Source organism: Miniopterus natalensis, chromosome X (assembly GCF_054644295.1).
Source record: "Miniopterus natalensis isolate mMinNat1 chromosome X, mMinNat1.hap1, whole genome shotgun sequence".
In the NCBI taxonomy this organism is placed as follows: domain Eukaryota; kingdom Metazoa; phylum Chordata; class Mammalia; order Chiroptera; family Miniopteridae; genus Miniopterus; species Miniopterus natalensis.
Genome location: NC_142103.1, coordinates 75,367,631 through 75,383,019, shown reverse-complemented (window position 1 = coordinate 75,383,019; position 15,389 = coordinate 75,367,631). Strand labels below are relative to the sequence as shown.

The window sequence follows — 15,389 nt, the reverse complement described above, 5'->3', positions numbered from 1 at the left end:
GACATGAAGAGGAGTCACTGTCTGGGCAGGGGTACATGACCCTGGTCATCAGAAGGGGCAGGGCTGCTGTTACAGTGGGGGCAGGGAAGCATCCAGGTGATCTGCTTGGGTACCTGTTGGTACTCCTTGCTAAACTTTGGTGACAAAAAGGACAAGTACAGCAGCCACAGTCTGAGGAGAGCATGGGGACCAAAGGCTCAGGGATCTCTCAAGGATGAGGGAATGGATCATGTACCAGGTAAGCCACCAAGACCAAGAGAGGTGTTAGCTGAGGGTGAGGGGGGGTCTAGAATGTATAGAAGAAGAAGAAGACAACACATATTTATGCTGCATTTATCAACTGTGGCAGTAAAGGCTATATTTAATCCCACTAACCATGCTTTTTGAAGTTTCTTCCAGAAAACAAGGCCAATTACAATCCCGGAAATGCTGTTCCTAGATGGGGTGAACTTACTCTAAGAAGCAAGTGAATCTGAGCAGTACAAGGGATGGATTGTGTGCTCTACCCAGATCCTTATCCCCCCCCCCCCAAGGCCTTCACATCTATCCCCCAGCTTCAGGGAACAGCTGTTACTGAAGCCTCACAATGTTGCCCTGCCCTGCGAATTGCCCTCTGAAGCACAAATTTGCCTTCTTCAAGATTGCTCCTCCTCCCAGGGGGCGGCCTGCGGTCAATGACTGACTGATGCAGGAATTCAGAGGCATGGCTACCCCAATTCCACTGGGATAACTCTGGAGGGTCCTCCCAGCACCAGAGCTCCCCAGAGGATTGGCTGAGGCCTCTGTCATGCTGCATCATAGCTCAACCTCTCCCTCTGCCAACTCTTGCTTCACCTACTCCTCCCCCGCAACAGGTGTTGTTCCCAGAGCTCTCCCCAAGAAATCTGCACTCAGATCTCAGAGTCTCAAGGTCTGCTTCCAGGGAAGTCTCAGAAAAGAAGCCATGATAAGAAAAATAATTTATATAACCCACTATATACATATTTGCATAATAACCCACCCTATATATGTAATATATATTATATAAGACACATATAATATGTTATACAGCAAATATAATACAGGATGTCTTATATAATATATAACGTACAATATATGGTATATTACATATTATGTGTAGCTATATCTAGAATGTATAGTAGAATGTGTTTAAATATACATACATAATTAGAATGGAAGTTTCAATAAATAATTATCTTTACTGTGTATAATGGAGTCTGAAATTTCCTTTTCTTTTTTATTCCATTTCATGAAGAAAAGCACACACATATATATATTATACACTATAAACCCATTATATAATAAGTGTATTATATAGTATATGTCACATATAATACATGGCATATATTATTGATTGTATTTCTTCTTGGAGTACCAGTTTTGCTAAATAATAATTTCACTTACTATGTGCAATATACTATTTTATTTTCTATTTTTATTTATCCTACTTCATGAAGCAAATGAAATGCTGGTCACAAGCCAATAGGTGGCCCACAGTTTAGAAAACACTGGACTAAATTATTTCTAAAAAGGGTAGGTAGATGAGTCTCAACTCAGAATTTACAACTTTAAATCACGAGGGACTCATACCCAAAAAGGAATGAGAGCGATGAGGTTTGGTGGGAAGTGTGTCAGACTGTACTTAGGTGTATAATCCATTAGAGTTTGCACAACTCCTCCTTTATTTCAGGCTGAGATCCCTAAAACTTGCATAGTTCTGAATGTCTGCAAGTTGATGATGCAGAGGTCTTTGTTCCCCACACTGAGCCTGGTGTACACAGGCTCTCTCCCTTTATCCATTCTACTCCACCTATAGCAGATATTAAATAAATATTTGCTAGATTGACTGGAAGAAAAGACTGGAGCAGCTGCTGGGATAAAGCAGGGCTGGTTCTGGGATGCATAAGGGGAAGAGAAGAATCTTTTACTGAATTCAGTAGGTTCTCAATAAATGCTTACTGGACAAATTAGAAGAAAAAATGTAAAACACTGGAGTTGTGATTATGGAAAGGGGAAGGGTCTTGTCAATATTCAGTAGGTAACTAATAAATGCTTGCTGGAATGAGGAAAAAGCAGCAAAGCCCCCACTTGGAGGGTCAGAGTGGAGAAGGGAAATCTGAAGGAGGGTGGTTACCAATATTCAGAAGGGGCCTCATGAAGGTTTGTTGACGTCAATGGAGCAAATTTAGCCAGGAAGATGGCATCTGTGTGAGTGGGTGTTGGTGAAGGAATTATAGCCTGTGTTCAACAAATGCTTTATGGATTGTTGGAGAAAAGACTGGAAGGGCCTGCTGTAGGGATGGGAATGTGATTGAACAGAACTCAGTAAATCACTTTTGGATTAATTGGGGAAAGGGGCAGTTGAGAAGATGGTTACTAAGTGGGGGAAGGAACCTGGCCAGAATATAGGAGGTGCACATTAAGGGCTTTCAGGATTGTGTAGTGTGGAAGGCAGGATGAAGAATATTGAAAGGGGAATTAGGGCTACAAGAGGGGGAGAAGAGGCATTGAATAAGGGGTTCTTAGTAGTATACAATAAGTGCTCATTCAAGAATGGTGGCATTAAATGGAGGAAAAGATATAGAAAATCCAGCTTGTGTTTAGGATTAGAAGTAAGAAGAACTGAAGGAGGGGTTGTCCTAGTATATAGTAGTGCTTAATAAATGCCTCCCACACTCTGGCACATGAAGAGTATGCATCTAATATCTGTAGAATGAATAAATGGCTCTGAATATAAAGGCTGCTGGGTAAGGGTTCCTGGGGTGTGTGGTTACCTAACCAGTAAAGAACTGGTAGTCAATATATTTAGGCTGAAGTAGACCCCTAGGGAGGGAGTACTTGAGACAAGGGCAAAACTTCCAGACTTGGAAAGACCTTTACAGAGTAGGTGCTCAATAAATGTTTAGTGGCTTAAATAGAAGGAAGATCCTTTGGGGCATAAACTTAAGAGTGGGAGAGAAAATCCTAAGGACATTGAAGGCTCTAGACTTATCAAAGGAAGGACCCTGGAGAGAGGCTTTATGATTGGTGCAGGTTCTCCTAGGGATAATGAAGGGGAGTGTGCTCCCTACGCACAACAGGCACTGCATACATGCTCACTGGATTAACTGGGAGAAAAGGACTTTGGGGAGAAGGTGTGAACATAGAGCATACAGAAGTGACTCCATACATGCTCATGGGACCCAATGGAGGGAAAGGCCTTAGGGGGAAGGTGATTAGAATTAAGCACCTGGCAGACAGGGAATAAATAAACACTGAATACATTCAGAGAAGGGGTATTTGGGAAGGGATGGCTAAGGGGGGGCATATAGTCACCGGATCATTGAAGGAAAATCTTTTGGGGAAGGGGAGTGGAGATGCAGAAACTTGGTCTATGTAAGCTTGATCCTCCATCCACGGGGAGGGAAGACTTTTGTGAGGAAGACACAGAATCAGGCACACACCAGGTGCTCCACAAATGCTCCAAGGAGTGATTAAAAAGATAAGGTCTTTGGAAAGAAAGATTGAAATGGTGCACACAGTGCTGGATATCTGATTACTGTATTAATTGGAGGCAAATGTCTTTAGGGAGAGGGCCTAAGTTTGGATCATACAGAAGGTGCTCAATACATGCAGACTGAAGCCACTGGAGAAAAGGCATTGGGGAAAGGGTTTGGGGATGGGGTAAGCAGCAGACACTCAAAAAATGCTTGCTGAATACACTGGAGGAAAGAGTCCTTAGAGAAGGCAGTTGATAAGTGCTAGGTGGGTCTACCAAAGGAAAGGTCTTTGAAGGAGTAGCTTGAGAATGGGGGATAAAGGAGGCAATCAATAAATGCCTTCTAGATTCATTGTAGGAAAAGGATTTTGGGAAGAGAGTCCAAAGATGAGTCACACACAGAAGGTTCAAAAATGCTCATGGAACTTATTTGAGGAAAATGATACATTTGAGAAAGGGGTTTGGGGATGGGGCATACATCAAGCAATAAATGTTTTCTAGATTCTTTGGAGAAATAGGCCCTTGGAGAGGGGGCCTGGTGTTGGGGCACACAGAGGGTATTCAATAAAGGCTCACAAGATCCATAAAGGCAACACCTTTGGTGAGAAGCTGGGGTGGGATACACAGCAGGCACTCAGTCAACGTTCACTGAATAGTTTAAATGGTCTTTGAGGAGAGGGCTGAGGTGGGGCACACAACTCACTCTGGATACATACTCACAAGATCTATTAGAGAGAAGGCCTTAGGACAAGGGTGAAGGGGGACAAGACACATGTCAAGCTCTCAATGAATGTTCACAAAATTCATGGAAGCCAAAGGCCGTGGGGAAGGGCTCCCGTTGAGGCACACTGCAGGTACTTGATAAATGCTCACGAGATTCATTAGAGGACCAGGCTTTTGACGAGAGGGTTGGGGGCAGGCAAGGGCACATTAGGCTCTCAAATGTTCATAGGATACATGGAAGCCAAGGCTTTTGGGAAGGAGGTACACACCAGGCGCCCGATAACTGCTCCCTGTATGGATCGAGGAGGCCTTGGTGGTGGTGGTGGGGGGAGGTGGGGTGGGGCACACAGGAAGCACCCAGCATAATAATTTAAGAAAAAGGGTTTGGGTGGGGGTCAGGTGCTGGACACACAAGTGGTACTCGATAATTGCTCGTCATAGAACCATCTGGGGACCCAGGCTTGCAGGGAGATGTGCGCAGCAGTGGCTTACCAGTCAGTGTGGGGCTCATCGATGACCAGCAGCACCCTGGCGGCGGCGCCCCCACGGCCTGCGCCCCCAGAGCCGCCGCCTACCTGCTCGCTGAATGTGGCGGCTGCGGCCGCAGTAGTCTGCTTGACTGCGTTGGACAGCGACGAGAAGAAGCCACCGCCCCCGGAGGACCCAGGGCTAGGGGCGGCCGGAGAGGCCACGGGGGCGGCCGAGGAGGCCCTCTCGGTAGTGGCGGTCGCGGGACCCGGCGTGGCTGCAGGGCTGGGGGCAGCAGGTGGTGGCGGGGGCGGCTGCGGACGCTGCAGGTCTGTCATGTACCCATTTGGCAGATTGGCCATGAAGTTGCTGTCCGACAGGCGGCGCCGCAGGTAGTTCATGGCTGCGGCGCGGGTCAGGGGGTCCTAGGAGCAGTCGTCAAGAGCCGCGGGGGCGGACCGCGCAGGGCCCAGGAGCACAGCTGCGCTCTCAGGCACGATGCGACTCTTCTGCTGCCCGCTGCAGACTGAGGCAGCGCTGAGTCGCCACCGCCGCAGCGCGGTTGGTCGCGCCCGTGCCCCCCTATCTCTCGCCTCGCGTGGTGCAGTCCGGCTGGGCTGGCGGCAGCGCGGACGCGACCAAGGCTACCGGGAAGGGGAGTTTGAGGAGGAATGGCGAGTGACGTCAGCGCGCCTTCAGGGCTGGGGCGGTGGTGGCGCGCGCCGGCAGGCGGGGGCGAAGGCGCTGTCCGCGGTGCTGAAGGGGGCAGTGCGCACGCGCCACGCCGCATCCTGTTCCCTTCCCCCCCTCAGATTGGGGATGCGCAATTTGGGGAGTGGGGGCGGGGTGGGTGTTTGTTCGGAGGGTTGGATTGAGTGGTCAGGCAAACTCCCCACCTCGCCCCATTCTGGTCTTCACACCCAGTCTCACCCACATGCAGGACTCTTCGCAGATACTCAATTTCCAGTGTTGATATTTACCACAGAAGGCATGTGGGGGTGGGAATGGAGGCACACCCGGAGACGCAAAAGTAGAGAAATAATGCCCTCAGGGCGAGGGGTGGGGGTCACACGCAGTACCCCGCGGGGAGATCAGTTTCCCACACACACACAGGCTCAGCTAGGCAGAGAGGTGCTGGGGAGGCCTAGACAGTATTAGACAGGTGGAGGTGGACACTTGAGCAGGGTACACACCCTTCCCGGGAGGGGGTACTGGAGGCACACACACAGGGAATGACACATACTTGGAAATACATATATACATACACAACAGGAAACAGAGTAATATATAGAGAGCACACACACTAATGTAGGTATCTATACACACATGCAAGCCCAGGGTAACACACATGGGCATGCATGCTTACATGCATACATGCATACACTTACACATGCACATAGGCACCACACCAACACACAGGGAATTAGGGAAACTCACATGAGTATGCACAACCAGACAAAACACATACCTACAGACAATGATGGACAGACCTAGATCAGTCACACACATTCCCTGAACTCTATCCCTGATGTGTGTCCATCTATCCCCATCTACACACACACTGGGTCTGTACACCCCTCGATCATCTGTCCTGGACACAGCCAAAACCCACAATAATCACCTGGTATCATCAGTGCCCATGGCTGTCTCCCTCTGCACCACAGAACTTTCCACAGAGGTGGACTCATCCTAAGACATATACATAGTAGGTGCCAAATGGTTGCCACATGAGCAAATGACCTTTAGAGTCTGGACAGAGGTGGGCTGTGAAAGCCATTCTGTCAGCTCCTATTAAGATCTTGACTACAATGAAAGCACAAATCCATTTAAAAATAATCATTTGTTGACTCACTGTACCCAATGCTTAACTGAGCTGTTTACATGTATTGTCTTATCCAACCCTCACAACAATCCTATGGGATGGTTAATATCATTTCCATTTTACAGATGAAGAAACCCAAGAATTCCAATTCACTCCTAAAGGGCCATGTTCACTATGTGATCCATACTTTTTCTTTTTCTTTTAAGAACGCTCCGGAAAGAGGTGGCAGTGTGGCTGGAACAAATTGATGGAGGGGGATTGTGGCAGGAGATAGGGTCAGAGAGGTTAGCAGACACCAGATAGGTAGGGCTTTGTGGGCCATAGTGAGTGATGATGGTAGACCAAGTGAGGTAGAAGATATGGCAAGAAGTAGGCAGATGTAGCCTGGTTAGTGTGGCTCAGTGGTTGAGCATCAACCCATGAACCAGGAGGTCACGGTTTGATTCCCAGTCAGGGCCAGTAGGGGGCATGCAGGAGGCAGCCGATCAATGACTCTCATCATTGATGTTTTTCTCTCTCCCCCTCTCCCTTCCTCTCTCTGAAATCAATAAAAGGAAAAAGAAAAAAAAAGTAGGCAGATGTGGAGTCTCTTCTGCCTGCAGGATTTTCAGGTGAATCATCCACTTATTCACGTGTCCATTCTTTATTCATTGGCCTGTTTAAACAATGTAGTAATGGTGTGGACTCTGGAGTCAGAATTCCTACCCTCAAACTTAAAATGATCTTCACTCTCGTCTAAGGGAGGGGGATGGGGAAGAGACAACCTCCACTTTTGCATATTCTATGACTTCTGCTAGGAATATCCACCCTGCTTCAAGGATCATCCTTAACCAAAGTCTTCAGGAAGTCCCCTCCTCTAGGACTCAGAATCCGTCTCTCCCCCTAGGCTCCCACAGTCCTCAAGCCAAATATTTCCAAACTGTCCCCTACTTCCTCCTCCATTCAAGCCAGCTTGTCTTACCTCCAGGCTGTTGCTTTGGCCATTCCTTGCCCCGCCCCTAGATGCCTTCTCTGCCGTTTCAGTTCTGCTTTCCCCACATTGGGGGACTCCCCAAGGATTGGGTATTCCCCAACATTTCAAAGTATGTGTTCCCCAGTTTTTTGCTCAATAACGGAAGCAAACAAATTATGCTGGGCATATGGTGCCCTCTCTGGGGAAAAAAAGCAGCTGCAGGTCTACAGACCTTTTTGGCTCCTTAGGAATCTGTCGTCAGACTGCCTCTTCCCAGGGGCCCCATTTCCAGGTTCCTAGTACTTGTGGACCCCAGTATCATTCCATTTCTCCAGGTGGTTTAATTTCCAGAAGTTAATTTTTTTGTAGATTTTTTTTTGCAGAAGAATGAGGATTTCCCCAGGAGTGTCTCAACTCCTTGAGGCAGAGGTAAGGCTCCTCTGTACTGTCTCCATCTTCTCCAGCAGGAATTTAAAAGGGGCTCTAAGAATGCTTTTCTTTGTTGTGTGTACCTATGTTTCTAACTCACGCACACATCCATGTTGCCCTAATGTGTATGCACACACACACCCCTATAACATTGTTATGGCGCACACACAGTTGTAACTTCACATTCACTGCACATACACTCAATACAGCCTGAATTTTTGCACAGACCCATAGGTCTGTGTATCACACATACAAAAAGATATGTGCCTCACACTGCATACACACAAACTTCCTTTTCTTAGAAATACATACATACCTCTCTCATACCCTGTATTAGCAATCAACACCCCTCACTTCAGCTTATTTCTCCCAAGATGACCATTTATCAACTTTGTCTTCATCTCAACCCATCAACTGGCCCATTTTACACAAGAGGAGATGAACCCAGAGAACTAAGTATCCTGACAGACTCTGGGTGTCACAAATCTTCCATCCGAACCCTCCCACAGAGGTGTCCTTCCATTCACAGCACTAAGTTCTAAACTCTGCTCCTCACATGGTGTTTCTGAAATGTTCAATCCATTACCTTTCATATACATTTCCTCCTTGGTAAATGGGGACAATACTGACACTCATAGGTTCATTGTAGATTAAATGAATTCATGCTATGGAGGCTTAAAATACTACCAGGCACACAGTAGTTACTCTCTTAAGTATTAGCTATTACTATAATTATGATTCTTATGTTTTGTCTCATTGCAAGAGGCTTAGCATTCCTAAGTGCTAAATGAGTGGGCATTAGTATCTGGGTTTGTTCCCTTCACTGTGGAGACAGGTACCACTCTGACTCTTCTTTCCTATACCCCACGGTGTCCAGGACTATTGTTAGTACACAGTAGGTGTTGATAAGTGTTGAATAAATGTTCAAAGGAAAGGATCACCTACTCTGAGTCAGTTCCCTTGTTCAGATGTCTCCTTCTACCCAGCCCTTCTCCACTCCAGATGCCCAGACTTAGTTCTAGTATACAGTGGATGCTAATAAGTGTTGAATGATTGAACAGATGCTAACAGGAATCTGTCTCTGGGTTGGGCTCCTCCTGGAAGATGCTGAATCTAGCTTCTTTGCCCCCCGCCCCAGCTTAGAGCACCTCATAGCCCCCCCCCCCCCCCCCCCCCCGCTCCCTATCCAAGCTATTTGTTGCCTATAATTGCAGCGTTGGAACTGGGCTGTTGGGAGTGGGTGGGTGCAGGTGCTGGTGCAGCAGGGCGCCCAACCCTGCCACGCCTCTGCTGCCTGCTGCTGTTAACCACGATAGAAATGGAATCTGCCAGCCCAGCAGCTCTGGCGGGTGGGAACTGAGGGAGCTTTAGGAGGCAGAGAAACAGATAACAAGCATGCCAGCCAATCAGAAAGTGCCTGGAAGGGCGAGTAGCCAAACAGGAAACCCGTAACTCAGAGCTCTGCAGAGGGACGTGCTGCGTGGGCCCAGGCACTGGGAGGTGGGGGTAGGGGGGAGACAGTGGGCTCCGGCAGGGATAGATACTTGCCTTCATTCCTGCCAAAATGTTGCCACAGTGGAAAATACAGTTTTCCACAACAGGCCACTGCGACTTTGCCTGTGCTGTACCCTTTGGCCTAGAAGATGCAATTGCCCCACTCTTGGGGAAGAGGCTGGTTTATTGAGGTCTGGGAAGTCAGGGTATTAGAGTGGAAGAGAGGTGTTAGAGCTCATCCTCAGGGTCTTTGCAGGCAGGCACGTGTAGACATGGCCGTTCCTCTTCCACCACCAACTTCTGCCCCTGTAGCATCTCACACACTGAAAATGGTTTCCCCCAGAAGGTCACGTTCTTCTTACCTTGGCCTTCAACGATGGTAACAGTGGGCCTGAGGCATTAGGAGGGAATAAAGGGGAGAAGCTCAGGGAAGGCAAGAATGCATTCAACAAACTCTTATTCAGTGCATACTATGTGCCCAACACTATTTTTTAACTGTGAGATACTGGGCAATTTCTTTACCTTCCCTATGCCTCACTTTCCCTCATCTGAAAAATGGTAATAATGGAAATAATAATAATACCCACCTCAGTGGGCTGAGTGAGGATAAGTGAGTTAATTCAGGTAAGCTGCTCAGAGTGGTGTCTGGTACACAGTAAGTACTCAATAAATGCCAGTGATTGTTACTAGTTGACATAAGCTACCTTCTCTTACATCCAAAACCTTTTACATCTCTCTCCCCATCGCCCACTAGAAAAAAAACAAATGCTTTGCCCTGGCATTCAAGGCCTTGTTGCTGTGACCAAATCTCTGCCTCAAGGCAATCAGTCTCTCTTCTTCTTTATCCAAACTCAGTCCTGTGTCCAGAATGGTCTTTGCCTGGGTTATTTCTCCCACTAGGCAAGCCCTCCATTCACTCACATCCTGATTTTCTTAATCAGCCCTTTCTCCATTCATTCCTTCATTTTGTCAAGTCCTTCATGACTCCACTTAACACCCCTAACTCATCTTCAGGACCCATTGTAAACCCCACAGCTGGAAACCACTTTCCAGACTGTAGGCCTTCCATGAGTTGGGGAAAAGCCATTTAATCTAGTAGCTTGATGTATGCTATGTGGAAATAAGAAGGGATGAGTGGGCATTTTAATCCTTTCTCACACCTGGGCTACCCTGGCCACCAGAAAACACTTTGAGTGGCTGATCAATCATCTGTGTCCAGAATTCTGTGTACACAGTCTTGACCCCTTCCTGTCAGGGGAGGCCCAGTTTCCTAGACCCAGGTTTAGGTGGCAGTCCCTTTTCCACATACCAACCATTCTTCACATGCTTTCTATCAGGGCTCTAAGTGGATCTCTTGGGAGATCCATGGGATCTGGGTTGTGTGTGCCTACAACTGTTGCCAAAAAGGCCTTAGAGTGCCTGGGGGCAGTGAGATATTGAATGAGACATCAAGTCACCCATGGAAGCATGGGTGACTGAAGGAATAAGTGAATGGAGGCATGAGAGACTGAGTGACTGAAAAAGCCGAGCCACCCATGGAAGCATGGGTGACTGAAGGAATAAGTGAATGGAGGCATGAGAGACTGAGTGACTGAAAAAGCCAATCAAAGCATGGGCAACTGAGAGAGCAGAGCAAATGGACACATGAAAGACTGAGTGAATGGGGGAATGGCTGAGTGACTGAATGAGTGACTTAAGGGCACAAAGGCTACTAGCTCTCCCATCGATATATCTTTTTTCTCAGCTTCTTCTTTAGTGTCCCCCCACTTCCTACAGCTGGGAAATGGCACTGGCCAAGGCAGGCACCTTAGTGGTTGGGGGTAGCTGACTCTTCCGCCCTGAAAGCTGACATAGTAATATCATTGCCCCTTCTTAGGGACACTGCCTCTTCACTCACGAGAACTTGGGGAGATGGGCCTTGCAGAGGCGCTGGCGAGTGCGGATGGGGTTGGGTCCACATGGGGGTGTGCACAGCCCCCAGGTACTCCACTCTGACCATGAGCCTTCCCCTGCAATGAGAAGAGGTAGTTACTGAGTCAGAATTAGTGGTCTCAGGAGGTTGGTAAGAAAGAGACTGCAGGGACATGGGGTCCAGGGTAGAGAGTCAGAACCCCCCATCGCTTCATGGGCTGCCCGTCCTCACTGCATAGTCTGGGGAGCACTCACACGGGCAGCGCTGGATGTTGTAGCAGTGCCGGATATCCTGTTGATCCCCGGGACATCGATGTCCATTAAACTTGCGGCCCTTGCAGCTCCTTGAACGTGTCTGCTGGCCTGGGATCTCCAGACAGCTGATCTGTTTCATCTTCGGGCGGACACAAGTGCTCCATTCTTCCCAGGGCCCCCACTCTCCATTCACTGCAGAGACAGGGTAGCAGGGGCTCACAATAAAGAAGGGAGCCAGGAAGGAGGTTGAAAAGAAGTAATGAGCACTGGGGAATGAAATGGCGGTGATCAGATGTGGGAATGGGGGATCAGAGATGGAACCAAGACATCAGGGTCAGGAGTGGACAGATTTGAGGCAGGACCAGGGCGTTAGCAGCAGGAACAGGGCAGCAGAGAAGGGTGATGGGCTTAGGCATGGAAATGGTGCATCTTGAGGTGCTTGCTGACCAGGGCAGGAGACGCCTGTGTTGCAGACGTGGATCCGGGTGTCATCACCGACACAGAAGGGGCCCCCGTGCTTGGGCACAGGGTGATCACATGTCCGTTTTTCCATGGTCTGGCCTAGGCCACAGGTCACCGGGCAGGGACTCGCTGGGCCCCATGGCCCCCAGCCTCCAGCCACTGTTGGGGGAAATAGAAGTGAGGGAAGGGCCACCTCAATCTCCCTGCTTCAGCCCCTCCTAGACCCCCGAGGCAGACCGTCCCCAAATGAAGAGGTACATGGTGACATGGTCTAAGATTTATCTCATGAAATGGCAGTGCATCTGTGCCCAAATTAAGATTAGAGTGTCAGAGGCCTTATCCATATGTACCTGGGCAAGGCGGCAGGCCACTGCAGTCCCGCTGCTCATAGGCTGTCCCTGGGCACTGCCTCCCAGGAGGCTCTGTGGAGGGCTTAGGTGCAGAACACATGCGGCTTCGTCTTTCCACAGGTGCGTTGGGTCCACCATGGCAGGAGCCTGAGCAGGGGCCCCAGGGGCCCCAAGCAGCCCAGGCCCCATGTGCTGTTTTGGGGTAGGGTGGAAAAAGGCCAAGTGTGGTCATGCGTGCTGAAGTCCTCCTACCCTCGCAGTCCCCTGCTATAACCCTCAGATCCACCCTGGGTGCCTGCATCAGTGCCCTGTGGTTGCCCTCACTCACTGGGGCAGACCTTCTTCGTGTCACAGGCCTCTGATTCTTCTGCCTTTCCTGGGCAGTGGCCCCCACACTTGGGGGTAGGCTGATCACATGTTCGCTGACGGGTCCGGGTCCCTTTGGAGCAGGTGACAGAGCAAGGCGCCCAGGGCCCCCAATCGGACCAGCCACCCATCTCTGTGGGAGAGAAGGGGAAAGGATGGAGGTGGGGGTATCATTCAGGGGTCCTCACTTCCTCCTGTACCCCACATCAGCTAATCCTATCCTACATTCTCTGTCACAGTTGGTTCACCACCACTGCTCATCTGGACTATTATAGTAACCTGCACACTCATCTCTTTGCTTCACCCCTCACCACAGTTTGTCTTCCTCCTGACAGTGAGGAGGTCACACCCGAAGTCAGATCACGTTTTTCCTCTGCCCATAACCCATATCACTCTAAGTAAAAGCCAACATACTCACCATGGTCCACAAGGATTAGGCTCCCTTTGACCTCACCTCCTACCACTATCCTCCAGCTACACTCTGCCTCCTCCTTAGAGCCTCACAAACATCAGGCACAGTCCCACCCTCAGGGCCTCTGTCCCGATTGTTCCCAGTGCCAGGTAACAGGCAGTGTACATCTGCCTTGCTGATCCTTCTCACCAGGACAGCATGGCTGGTCCTCACAGGCCTGCAGCTGCCACTCCAGGGCCCCAGGCTGCACTTTCTCAGGGCACTGTCCGTCCCAGCCTATGCAGCGCCGGTGCCGCAGCTGGGAGCCCTCACCGCAGGTCACTGAGCAGGGAGTCCACTTCGACCACAGTGACCACCGTGGGGACCTGCAGAGAGAAGCATATATGTCCCATCCTGGTGAGAGCCGGCAAGGATAGTGTACAGAACTGCAGAATGTGGGCAGGCATAGGCGTGGGTGTGGGATAAATATGTGTGAAATAATGAGAATACCTACCTCTTAAGGATATTGGGGGACTGAATGGGAAGAGATGGACACACAGTAAGCACTTAATAAACATCATTTACTTTTATGATCAGAGACCTGGAGCTACCCTTTGAAGTTCCCCAAGGACAGTGCCTAGCATGCAGTAAGCAAATATAAGGACTAGGGGCCCAGAACTGCTGTCAGAAACCCACTGGGCAACCACTGTACAAACAGGAAGTACTTAATAAAGCAGTTAGAAAATATGTCTGGCATACAGTAAATGCTTAATACATGTAAGCTGGCATCATGATTAGGAGACTAGAGCTACCCTCAGAAATCCTCCTGCTGCACCCAACATCTGCAATGCATCTGTTATGCTGGAAGTGCTCAATATATGTGAAGTGTCACCATAATTAGGGGCCTGGAGCTACCCTCAGAATTCCCCAAACTCTCCAGCCTCCAAAATGCATCTGTATACAGTAAGCACTCAATACAAGCTGTCATCACAATTAGGGGACATGAGTCACCTTCAGAAATACCCGAGCTACACTCCATCCTCAATGCTTCCAGTATGTAGGAAGTGCTCATTATATGTAAGCCATAGCAGTGGTTCTCAACCAGGGGTGATTTTGCAGCAAAGGGGACATTCAGCAATGTCTGGAGACATTTTGGTTGTAACTGGTGTGGGGAGTTGCTACTAGCATCTAATTAGAAGCCAGAGATGCTACAAAACACCCTGCAATGCACAGGTCACCCCATGCCCCAAACCAGTAATAATTTTCTGGCCCCAAATGTCAATAGAACCAAGGCTGAGAAACCCAGAGCTATGGTTGTGATCAGGGTCTCAGAATCACCCTTGGGAATCCCAGAGAAGAAAAGAGTACAGTTCTGCCTCCCCCCAACCCCAGGCTCCCCCTAACCTGCATGACTGACAGAGCTTGCTGCCAGGTTCCTGGAAGGCGTAGGCAGAGTTGAGACAGCAGTCTTCCACACGGATATTTTCCCCCAGGAGGCCCTTGCACTTGCCCGAGGATTCCTCATACTGGGTGAAGCAGAGAACGGGGTCTGAGCCTGTAACAATGTGGGTAAAAGGGGGTATGGTCAGGAGTGTGATGGGCCCGGGCACCCCTGGTGGCCAGCTAGGCTCACCCACTCACCTGTGGCTGGCAGGGTGAGTAACAACAGCAGTGGCAGCAGTAGCAGCAACCAAGAGGCCTGTGCTGGAGTAGGCATGTTGAGCACTGCACTTCTGCAGCCCCGCCTGGCTTTATGTGAGTTGACCTGCTCTGGGTGTCAGTGGGAAAAGAGGAACCAGGGCCAGGAGGAACTGGGAGGGCAAAGAGTAATAAGGGGGGAGGAGGGCAGGTCTTTTCAGCTTCCACCTCACCCTTGTCACCTCTGCCTGCCCATGAGCTACCTCCTCTACTCACCCCTCCTTACTTCCTGTCTCACTCTTGGTCCTGTTTTGTTTGTCACTGTATCCCCAGCACCCCATGCCCCACCCAGCAACCCTTCAGCACTCAATCAATGCTCTTTGAACAAATTCTGAGGGGAAATGGAGTATAGGAGTTTGGAGCGAGATGAACTTCCTAGCTGTGTAACCTTGGGCAAGTCACTTGAACCTCTCTGAGCCTGTTTCTTCACCTGAAAAATGCATACTCTCTACCATGACAGGATCAACAAGGGTGAAATGAGTGTGGCACGCTCAGTGTGTCCCTCCTCATGGGGTGGAATGGGCATTGAAATAATTGCTTCATTCTGCATCCTGACTTAACCCACCTTCCTCTTTCCTGAAAGGGAGGTT

At 49.3% G+C, this 15,389-nt stretch overlaps 2 protein-coding genes across 3 annotated transcripts in view; both read right to left on the bottom strand.

The window, feature by feature from the left end:
• SYN1 (synapsin I) overlaps positions 1-5,070 on the bottom strand; it is a 35,326-nt gene extending 30,256 nt beyond the window's left edge. For both annotated transcript variants that reach the window (XM_087813322.1, XM_016218398.2), the window contains exon 1: positions 4,694-5,070. In XM_087813322.1, coding sequence (XP_087669448.1) covers positions 4,694-5,070 — 377 coding nt within the window. The remainder of the gene's footprint in view (positions 1-4,693) is intronic.
• A 4,092-nt stretch (positions 5,071-9,162) lies between these two features.
• Positions 9,163-14,860, bottom strand: CFP (complement factor properdin). Its single transcript, XM_016218419.2, has 9 exons — positions 14,743-14,860; positions 14,506-14,656; positions 13,312-13,487; positions 12,673-12,843; positions 12,345-12,536; positions 11,980-12,153; positions 11,533-11,724; positions 11,264-11,375; positions 9,163-9,757 (listed from the first exon to the last, which is right to left on the bottom strand). The coding sequence occupies exons 1-9, from the start codon at positions 14,816-14,818 to the stop codon at positions 9,595-9,597; spliced, it is 1,407 nt and encodes a 468-aa protein (XP_016073905.1). The 5' UTR covers positions 14,819-14,860; the 3' UTR covers positions 9,163-9,594.
• Between the last annotated feature and the right edge of the window lie 529 nt (positions 14,861-15,389).

Bases quoted from the DNA above. Each gene is read 5' to 3' on its own strand.
- CFP (XM_016218419.2), bottom strand. From the start codon at position 14,818: ATGCCTACTCCAGCACAGGCCTCTTGGTTGCTGCTACTGCTGCCACTG. The intron at 12,154-12,344 runs GTACATATGGAT...TTCCCCCAACAG, and splicing joins TGGCCTGCCGCCTTGCCCAG to TGGCTGGAGGCTGGGGGCCA. The intron at 11,376-11,532 runs GTGAGTGCTCCC...TTCTCATTGCAG, and splicing joins CAACATCCAGCGCTGCCCGT to GGGAAGGCTCATGGTCAGAG.